The sequence below is a fragment of the Squalius cephalus genome (genome assembly GCF_949319135.1).
Source record: "Squalius cephalus genome assembly, chromosome: 11".
In the NCBI taxonomy this organism is placed as follows: Eukaryota; Metazoa; Chordata; class Actinopteri; order Cypriniformes; family Leuciscidae; genus Squalius; species Squalius cephalus.
Genome location: NC_137132.1, coordinates 19,697,763 through 19,708,151, shown reverse-complemented (window position 1 = coordinate 19,708,151; position 10,389 = coordinate 19,697,763). Strand labels below are relative to the sequence as shown.

The following is a 10,389-nucleotide window of genomic DNA, read 5'->3' as shown; positions in this document are numbered from 1 at the left end:
ACCCAGTAAGGAGGTACAGCTCCTGCATATGTTCATAAGTCTGAGCGGGGAGGGGTCCAGTGATTCACCGTTCACGTCAGAATGAATCGGTCAATTTTTGCTAATTATGAATAAAACACAGTGTAATTATGCGGGGTGCATTTACTTGCATTATTTATGCAGCTGAGAGAAGCCGCCAAATTTGAATGAGCAGAAAACAATAGAGATGTGTCCCATTGAGTTTGAGAGGTGAAAAGGTCACAAGCTTCATTAGTCACCAAGAACAAGGATTTAAAGTGACAGTTCATCCCAAAATGTACTCACATAATCTTGTAGTTCCAAACCTATATGAACACAACAGAAGATATTTTGAATTAGCTGTATGGAAATTTTGTCCATATGAAGCCCAATTTATACTTCTGCGTCGAACTTACGCCGTAGCTACGTCGTAGGCTGTGTGTAGCGCGCGTACCCTTCGGCGTACCCTGGCGTGCACCTCTCCAAAAATGTAACAACGCGTCAACTCTACGCGGACACAAGCGCTGTGATTGGTCTGCTAGGACCGCTCCCTCGGGTTTCACATGCTCCCTCTGCGCGCGTAAACACGGACAACGACGCAGAAGTATAAATGAAAACCAACGCGTTGCCTACAGCGTAGAGGCTCCGGCGTAGGTCCGACGCAGAAGTATAAATCAGCCTTAATAATCAGTGTGGTCCAAAACAACATTGGCTTATTTTTTTAATTATTTTTTAGAATATCTTTGTTTGTGTTTCACAGAAGAGTGAATAAATGAATACAGATAAGCTCAATGATAAGATATGCATATTGGCTAATACAATTATTTTAAGACTATGCCCTTTGAACTCATAGCCTTTTTGCAATTACATAGCCTATTAATATTCACCTTTGGCTGTGTTCAGGTGTTTGCTGTTTTTCTGCAGCCTACAAACAGAAAGCAAGACATAATTATGTTCGCATAAATTAACTCCATTTTTCCAATGAATCAATGTTATTATAATTATGTAATGCCGTCATCCAGATGCAGGTCTTCTAATAGAATGTCTCCCTCTTCTGGTTGTTCCGTGAACTGTTTAACGCATTCATCGTCATCCTTTGATCTCGGGCTGTGTCAATATCTTCCTTTCGTTGCAGTACTGTAAACCTCAAAGCGTGCCAAATGAGTGTGCTAATAAGATGTCTTCTTTGGAGGGGTTTCAAAGGACACCAGAAGATTTGCTCGCATTTGCTAGCTCACGAGCCAAAGCAGGCAGAAATTAGGTCACCTCACCACAGTGGTTTCAACCAGCAAAGAAACGCGCGAAAAATGAGCATTCTTAACATTCTCAAATGCCACATAGGCCTATCTTCGGTCTCCTGAAAATTATGTCATCAATAGGTCTACTCACTCTCATCTCGTTTCAAACACTTTCGTTCACCTTCGAAACATAAATGAATATGTTTAATGTCTGTCTCTCCATTGAAAGTCTTTTCACTCAAAAATCTAGTTCAAAACATTCATAAAGAGTTTTATGTGAACAGACTTTCAATGGAGGGACAGAAGAAATCTCTCTGATTGAATTATAGTCTGTATTCAATTATTTTCCAAAGGTGAACGAACGTCTTATGGGTTTTGAAACGACATGAGAATAAAGGATGGCAGAATTTGGTAACACTTTATTTTAAGGTAACATAGTTACACGTTACTACATAAATTGAGCAATAACAAATAATTAAACCTAAACCACCAATCCGTAACTCTATTTGAGTAAGTACAATGAAACTATGTCACCTTAAAATAAAGTGTAACCCAGAATTTTCATTTTGGACGGGCCCCTTTTTGGAGGTGACTTCAGGTTGATTGGGACACATTGTCTTTCAATAAGAACATTTTCTTTCAATGTTTTTTACTGTTTTTTTTTTACGGTTTTATACTGCATATTGCAATTGCTATTGTAATGACATAATTACATTTATAAGTATGGTTTAAATGTGAATACTTCTCTGTATGTGTTATATAACCCTTCTGGTTTCTGTCAACTGTGATAAATACCTTCCCTTGGCACAAATTTACTAGGTGACATTTGATCTGCTCTTACTACAGTATATCTGGTGTAGAGTTGAATTTCAAAAGCTGACCTTAAGATGCTTGACTGAGTCTATGACACACAGTTCATAATTCTAATTGCTTTGTGACGGGGTAACAAATCAGGTTGGCCTGATGCGGACACTCTTACCTGCATGGGATGAGATACGAGTTGCTTTTCCAGCCATCTGGAACAGTCAAGGAGAAGCTTGGCCTTTAATGCAGCAGTTCAGCTCGCTGTCACTCTCAGAGAACACCAGAGGAATAAAAGGACTGGACTCACTGATCCATTGAATGCGAATAACATTGATGCTCTTTAAATGTTTCAATTGGATGGTGGTATGTTATTTTTATAAGTAAACAGAGCAACATATTATGTTTTTCCAGATGCATTTATGCAAAAGACACCATCAGTGCCTATTTCCTCAGTAAAGAAGATTAAGCTAATCTTAAATCCTAACTATTTCTCTGAGAACTACTACTGTTGTTGTGGCCCGAATATCCTTTACAACAGTGTCTTACCTTTGATCATAAATCATTTGATTGAAGTAAGTGAACTCCACAACTCCACCTTCAAAATCGTCCTTGTTTGTCTATGCTTTGGATTGATTGCTTTAGATTAGAATATTCAAACTTGCCTTTGTGTTTTTGGGATGCACATCTACTCACTGGAGCTTGAATTTCATCCCCAGATCAGTTTGATTTGGCAGAGCTGTACAGTTGGGAGTTCTCAATGAACATCCAGCTCTGTTTGGAGGAGTTCATGCATGCATTTGTTAATTGCCTATTGGCCCAAATCATATCAATGCTTGTCAGTGGCATTGTGCAAATCCTGGCTGTACAGATGGATGCTTACAGCCACACTGATGTTCTAGAAACGTATCGCAGAACTGAATATGGGTCAACCATATGATTCAGTTGAATGCTCTGAATCAGATTGTTGCCTTTATCATGCAAATGAGGTTTGTTTAGTGTGAGTTGCTGTACTTTGACTGAAGTGGAAGATACTGACTGATTAAACACATATGCCTATGCTCTTTTATCTTGCTACTGAAACAGTAATTGAGGTTATTGTTAATAAAAAAGTCCCACATGTATCAAAGAGCTTACACGTTGTTGTGATCTGAATGGAAGGGCCTTTCATTCCTAAAGGTCTTACTCATTCACAGATTCTTGAAACAAAATCCCTGTAACTGATCATCAGGGCATTGATAGTAAGTTTGTGTTTAATACATTTAAAAAAAAAAACTCAGTACAATGAAGGACATGCGGTATTTTCATTTTCTGTATGTGCTGTCCGGGCCTCGCAGATTATCAAATGATCTCGTTTGGCAGAGACAAAACCAATATCCGCTCAGTGGGATTTTCATGTGTATTCTTTGTAAACCCAAGTAGCTTAAAAAGAATCGAATATTAATGATGTAAGCTGAGTTATATTGGGAGAATCTGCTGGTTTGTAAAATGCACACTCGCTTAGACATTACTTGTGACATCCCTAAGCTACAGCTGCGGCTTGTGCTTTAAAATAACCATGATCATTTAATCTTGAGTTAACCCTGATTTATTGGCATGCAACACATATGTAACGCTGAAGGCTTTTGAATAATTCCTCTATCCACAGACAGACAGTGGCCTTGTTTAGTAATGCAGTCCTGGTTTTTTATCCTGTTCAATGGACTATATTTAAACGGTGCTATCATTATTATTGCTTGCAGTGGATTCAATATTATCTTTTTATAGGTATAATAATAAAACAGGGCTTGTAAAAAAGAAGCTATTATTATTTAAACATATTTATATTAATATTATTTTAATTGTATTGGGCCTAAATCTGTAGGCCTGTTCAAATTTATTTTGTTCATTTGTATTAAAGTTTCTAAATAAAACCACAAGATGGCGACATTTATTCATATGTTTTGGTTTCTATGGAGCATTTAAAAAAATATGATTCATTATGATAGCATAAGGTAAACTGTAATTAAAACACAAATTCAAATAGGAAATAAAGAAAATAGGCTATCAAAACACTCTTGACCTTTTTGAATAGGTGCTGTTTAAATGAATGACTTTCATTTGTTTTAACTTCAGAGAATGACGTCACAATTTCAAAGCGCGCGTGTCTCTTTGAACAAGTAGCCTATCAAGTTATTTCTTTACGATTATCTGAATTCAATATAAACTTTATCCAGTATAAACTATAACATGATTAATGTAGTATCATTTATATCCCATAGCCTAAATTGAATTATAATTTTATATAAAAAGTTCTTTTTTCTTATGCGTTCCCGGTGGTTTACCGATCTATTTAGGCCTATTATAAACTAATAAAATACAATTAAAATAAACCTTTCAGTAAAAAGTTTTTTAATGCATAGGAATATTTCATTGAGTCTCTCAAGTGAGACATTTTTTTTATCATTGTATTTTATCACTGCTGTACGATCACTGCTGTGTGATAAGAACGTACAGTGCGTCATGTGATCAAATGCTAAATTAAAATGTGCTTTCGCGCTTTGGCTGTTTAAACAACAAAACACATATAGGCTATTTGACAATCGGAATATCACATTTTTCATGTTATAGTTAACAAGTTTGAGAATTTTTTAATAAAAAGGGAAAAATTAAATAAAAGCAGGGGCAATGACATAACAGGGAATGACGTGTCGCCATGGAAACAATAAAAGTGATACGTTCTAAATAACGGTCGCCTTGAAAAACTCACGCTGGGGGATCAACCATAATATTTTAAACATAATGTGTGAAAAGGTTAAAGTCAGTAAACAAAACCAGTAACTTGTAGTATCGAAGTATGATCAATAAACATTAATAGGAGTCATTACAGGTGTAGGCTTATTTCAAGTGGCAGGTTAAAAGGGTTTAAGGATCTTTCAAAGTGGATCTTCAAAAGGTAATTTCCTTTGACTTCCTCCTTTACAAAGAGGTGTTGATGGCCCGATATTAAATACATTAATGCCTCAGTTAAAAAGATACAGGGGGTACAAATAGGCCTACAACTCTCTAGCTCCATGTCATTATTAAAGGAGAGCAAGAGGAGAGAGTGCATAGTCACACCAGCTTCCCTGGGCCCCAACTTGAACATGGCAACTCAGAAATTTTCCAACTTCTCTATTGATTACATCTTGGGAGATGCCAGCAAACAAACAGCAGAATCACCTGGATTGGATCATCCAGCATCTTCTCGGGATTTCCCAGGGCACTTGACCAAACTTGACCCGCTCCACCAGGATGGATCTAGAGGTCATTGTGACCATGCAGCACTGATGATGAACTTTCCATCATCATCATCATCATGGGCAGGAATGTACAGCTGCTGTGTTCCAGTCTCATATTATCAACCAGCTTTTAATTCAAATTACTATGCAGGTCAACAGTGGCCTTTTGCCGTATCAGGTAGCCTATGCCTTTTTTAACTTTTTTTTTTTATTTTATTTTTTTATTTATTTAATTTATTTTGGTATTGTTTTTAACTAAATTTGTGATCGCCTTCAGGTTGTGAAACAGCTGAGAATCACTGCCACCTAACTGTAGCTCAGAAACAGCGCAGTCGCATCCGAACGGTCTTCACCGACAGCCAGACGGAGCAGCTCGAGCGACTCTTCGCGCTCACGGACTACCCGACCGCTGAAACCCGGGCGGACTTAGCCAAGAACACCGGCCTCAGCGAGGAGACTGTGCGGGTAAGATAGCGCTCTTTAGCTGGAACAATATTTCATATTATGTGCTAAGGTTTCACTCTAAATATACACAATTACTATAATCCAAAAAAAATGTTCTTTCTTTTTATAGGTGTGGTTCAAGAATCGACGTGCACGCAGAAAGCGACAGACAACCTGCCCTGACAAAAACGCGAGGCGCGCTCCCGATGATCATCAGGAATCAGATTAATTTATGATTGAAACGTCAACATAGACTTTTTAACGTTGTTTTTAAAAGTACTCGTTTGTTTACAGTTTACAAATGTACATTTTTTTTTTTAAATAAACATTTTCTCAGTGAAATAAACTTGAGTTTGGCTTATTTGGATAGATAGACAAAAAAAGTTGCTGCCTTAAATTTTTAAGTAGGCTACAGTAAACTTGGATGTCTTTAAAGTAAACTTAAATTACGTTAAACTGACTGAAACATTTGTTAAATCTCATATAACTTATAAAAAAGATGAAAAATGCTTAACTTACTTTGATGAGTTAAAGCAATGTAAAAACATATGTTGTCATAACTTATCTTTTTTTTTACCATAATATAATTTTTTATAGTGTAGATAGATAGATAGATGATTGATGAATAGATAGACAGAATGATTATTTAATCAACCAAAACAACACAGTCAAACTAAGTATAAAACACTAATGTTTATTATCCATTTATCCATAGTCAGGATAGTTTCACTTTAAGTAATTAATAGGCTTTTTCATGCTGATATACTGTAGGAAAAAGAAACCTGCAAATGTATACACAGCATGCAGTACAGTTATGTTGTCCATCAAATCCAAAACTGAATTCATGAATAAGATCCACGTTAATCTGATTTACATGAAAACAAAGCACAGGACGTTAAAAAAGTACCTTGTGAAATTATTAAAATATATATTTTCTCAGACGAATAAATGTTTACAAATGAACTATACCAATTACACAAACTGGATAGAAAATGACAGAAAGCGTTGCTGACAATGCTAGATGTCACACTGAAACTCTTCAAAGCGTGGAGGGTGAGCCAGTCAGTGCGAGTTACTTACTTAGGAAATTTCACTTTACAGTCATACTTTTACTCTCCTTTTGGCATCAAAAACTGAATGTGATTTGTCCTGAAATCAAGGTAAATAACAGTGATATATTGATGCGTTGTACAACTTTAAGTCACCAAAAAGCAATATACTGTACTCTATAAGTCACAAAATGATAATGCACAATTTCAGGTTTTTTTGTGAGCTGACCTTTGCACTCCATCAGGAAGATGCACTATTCTACTCACTACAGTGTCATTGCTAAACCTACCACACAAATTCAAGAATTCTTCAATGAAATAATGGCATGGCGGCTGAAGAAATCAAAAGCTGTCTAGATCAAGCAGTACATTTTCAATTTTGCAAGTTGCTCTTTTTTGTAAACCAGTGCAGTTGACCAAGTGTTCACGAGAAGGAGAGTGCACAAGTCAAGTCGTTGTTTTTTATTCTCTCCTTAACAAAATCTGCCCGCTCTAGGATCACTGTAGTGATTTTACCTATACTGTTGGTTGATCCCAGGTCATCTATTACGGACAGACACTTTTACTCATGCTGTGCTACCGTAGGTGGTAATAAAGTAGACAGATTTCCATATTCATATAGCATGTTGACACAAGAGTAAATATTGCTGTTATCACCCACACACTTGAATACGATATCATAAGCACATAGTGTTTTCACGATCAGGATTTTAAAGAACAGCATTTACAAAACTGATCCAAGTGAAAACTGATGGAGGGACAGTGAGAAGGGATAGGTAGTCTGGTCTAGCATCTCTTGACTTTAGACGATAGATGAGGATTGATTTTTAATTTTTTGTTAAAAATAAATTGTACAAGGAGCGAATTGTTCTTCACTTTAAACTATACTAGATGATGCAAATGCATTTAATTACATTTTTATTTAACATTTTTTGGTGAGAGAAACACGATTGTGATTGAATTTGTATGATTATTTGGGTTTACAAAATAAGCGAATCCTTTAATTTTCACCTCGTTTTTTTTAATGAAAGGTCAAGAATGAACACGCCTCCTTTTAAGAGTTGCATTATTGATGTGTGATTCTTAACAGCACATTATTTTGGAGTGAAAGATACAGTCATTTAACTTTTGCTATATCATGGAGCTTGCGCTTTGGTTTTGTGGTAGATTTTAATTGAATGAAAAGTTATTTATTAACTTATATCTAAAGCAGGCCTCTCACCTCATTTCAGAGCAGCTTATAACCTGAAAACGTGCCCATGCCTGCTTATTTCATGCAACATATTCTATATTTTAATCTACACACTTACAGTTTCACTGTAGATGAAGAAAACATTGGGCTCAGATGACAAAAACCCTGTTCTTTTTCACGTTGGCAGCATGAATATTTTCAGACTACAGACTGCATAAATTGTGACGAGCATAAGATCATTTGATGTTTTTTAGATGTTTGCTAATGTCACCTACTAGTTCATTTAAAGGCATTTGAAACTTAGAAACCAAAGTTTATATATAATAAAATACTGAAAAGTAAGACAGTAAAGGTGCATAATACAGCAACATGTATCCAAACAAAACAAAAAAACACCTTTACAAATTAAAACAGATGTACAAGCCTACTTTTGTGTATAATGACTGTATTATCAAGCTTGAATACTGCCAATAATCTACCAACAGTGGTTTAGCAAAAAAAGAGAGAGATATGCATGGCTTTTAGATGGGATGATTTTCCCTTATTCTGATTTCATAAAAGATTGTTCGTCTATAATTCAATCATCGGAATGCAGGACGTTAGTTACTTGACAAGGCACTATTTTTTTGCTATTGAATTGCTGTCAAAGGGGTGGGACAGCAGTTTGGGTATTTCACAGAGAGAAGCACATATGAATAATGGAAGTACACAGAATGGGTGAGATTTTATCTTGAGGAGGAACAGAAAGAGGGGGAGATAGAATTAAAGATGTAAGCAGTGGATTTAGGACTGCATCTCTGCACGGAGCATCCAGGGAAACCAGCAACAGAACAGCAACCTGCTACAATAGAAACGAATCATGAAAGTAAAATGCTGTTTAATCTTGTAACACAGGATACATTATAGATTCACAGCTGCGGCCAAAACGGAAATGTTACTTGTGGGACACAAGCATACCTGGATATGGAACTTTCAGATGTTATGTCTTTCGGAGATCGCACCGCATTAAAATTCCTCTTCGGCTGGGACACTGTGGAGAAGAGGAGGTTGAAACATTACAAACATGTACCTAAGACTGCCATGTGGGACTGTTGTCCATTCATATAAATATTGTATGATGCATATTGCATAATAAGAATGATATATTTCTGCTCTTTAATGCATGCAAGCTTAAGAACTAGAGGGGAAAACTTCTTATTGCTATTACAAATTATGGACAGTAAGGGGCGCTGTATGCAAAATGGAGCACTAAATGTGAGCTTGTTTTGTTTATTCATAAGAATATATACACTCTGATTGTGAAAACAGGGAAAAAAACATTCATAATGTTCCACAAAGGAAATATTTTCCAAATTGATAAACATGCTCCTTATTGCTGTACTTACTAGTCACCTGGTGGACTTTCTTCACTAGTGCCCCGTCCGCCTGAGGATCTCTGGGCCCTGCAATTCTGCAAGATTTATAATAAATAAAATAAAAATTTATTAAAAAAAATACTGCTGATGATTTTTGGTGAGTCAACATATGGATGTTTAAATTGACATTTTACTAAGTGTCCCTGTTTTTCACCTTTGGAATTTTCTTATCATTTTACACCAGATGGTTTCACAAAGACTTCATAGCGTAGGTAGTATTTTAGCACATTTACTTAGGCCCCACCCCTAACATTGTTCAGGTACTTTATCATTATCCTTTCATTAATAGTGAAACCTTCCTGCAAATGCTTTTGCTATCCAGGAATAAAAGCCAAGCGGAAGGCAATGGTCTGTTCATATTCTTTAACCAAAACAGGTAACAGCAGAACATGTAACTGTAACAGTAGTGTAACTGTAAATAAAGACAGGAATAATTTCCTAAACAACGTTTGAGTTACAATTCTTATCACTCTCGACGTCTTTGATTTCATGTACCGATTTCATTCACATTCAGTAGGGATTAGATTTCTTAAGCCCTATTCGGACGGGACTAGTTATCCAAACGACGTTTGAGTTACAATTCTTATCAACCTACGTCTGTGATTTCATGTACGGATTCGGACTGGACTAACATCTCCGTGTTTATTACTGAGGTAGGAGTGTCTGTGTTTTACATGTGGGCATTGCAGAAGATCACGTGTTCAGAATGCGTGGGTTACGTATGGTCATATGACTTTTAAAATTAGCACTTTGAAATATAAAGTAAAACGTCCTAACGTATTTAGTGTTTTGTAAACATTTTATAAAAATTGTAGTATAAAAAAAAAAACTATACATACATTTATCATCATGATTTTATAGAACTGGGTTCTTATAATAAACCCACTGGAATAAAAAGTTTTAACAATTTACACGTTATGTAATTAAGTGCAGAAATGAAAGTAATCTTACCTGAAACTGATATTACAGTAGCCAGTCTTAACAGTTTACGTG

The 10,389-nt window shown here is 36.0% G+C and overlaps 2 protein-coding genes across 2 annotated transcripts in view; one reads left to right on the top strand and one right to left on the bottom strand.

Moving 5' to 3' along the window:
• Nucleotides 1-5,161: 5,161 nt before the first annotated feature.
• Nucleotides 5,162-5,969, top strand: dharma (the record flags this gene model as incomplete). The annotated part of the gene is made up of 3 exons (XM_079886042.1): nucleotides 5,162-5,474; nucleotides 5,574-5,761; nucleotides 5,871-5,969. The coding sequence occupies 3 exons, from the start codon at nucleotides 5,162-5,164 to the stop codon at nucleotides 5,967-5,969; spliced, it is 600 nt and encodes a 199-aa protein (XP_079742168.1).
• A 397-nt stretch (nucleotides 5,970-6,366) lies between these two features.
• clip3 (CAP-GLY domain containing linker protein 3) overlaps nucleotides 6,367-10,389 on the bottom strand; it is a 769,717-nt gene continuing 765,694 nt past the window's right edge. The window contains exons 13-15 of the mRNA XM_079886024.1: nucleotides 9,367-9,431; nucleotides 8,939-9,011; nucleotides 6,367-8,822 (exon numbers count right to left, since the gene is read on the bottom strand). Coding sequence (XP_079742150.1) covers nucleotides 8,765-8,822; nucleotides 8,939-9,011; nucleotides 9,367-9,431 — 196 coding nt within the window. The 3' untranslated portion in view covers nucleotides 6,367-8,764. The remainder of the gene's footprint in view (nucleotides 8,823-8,938; nucleotides 9,012-9,366; nucleotides 9,432-10,389) is intronic.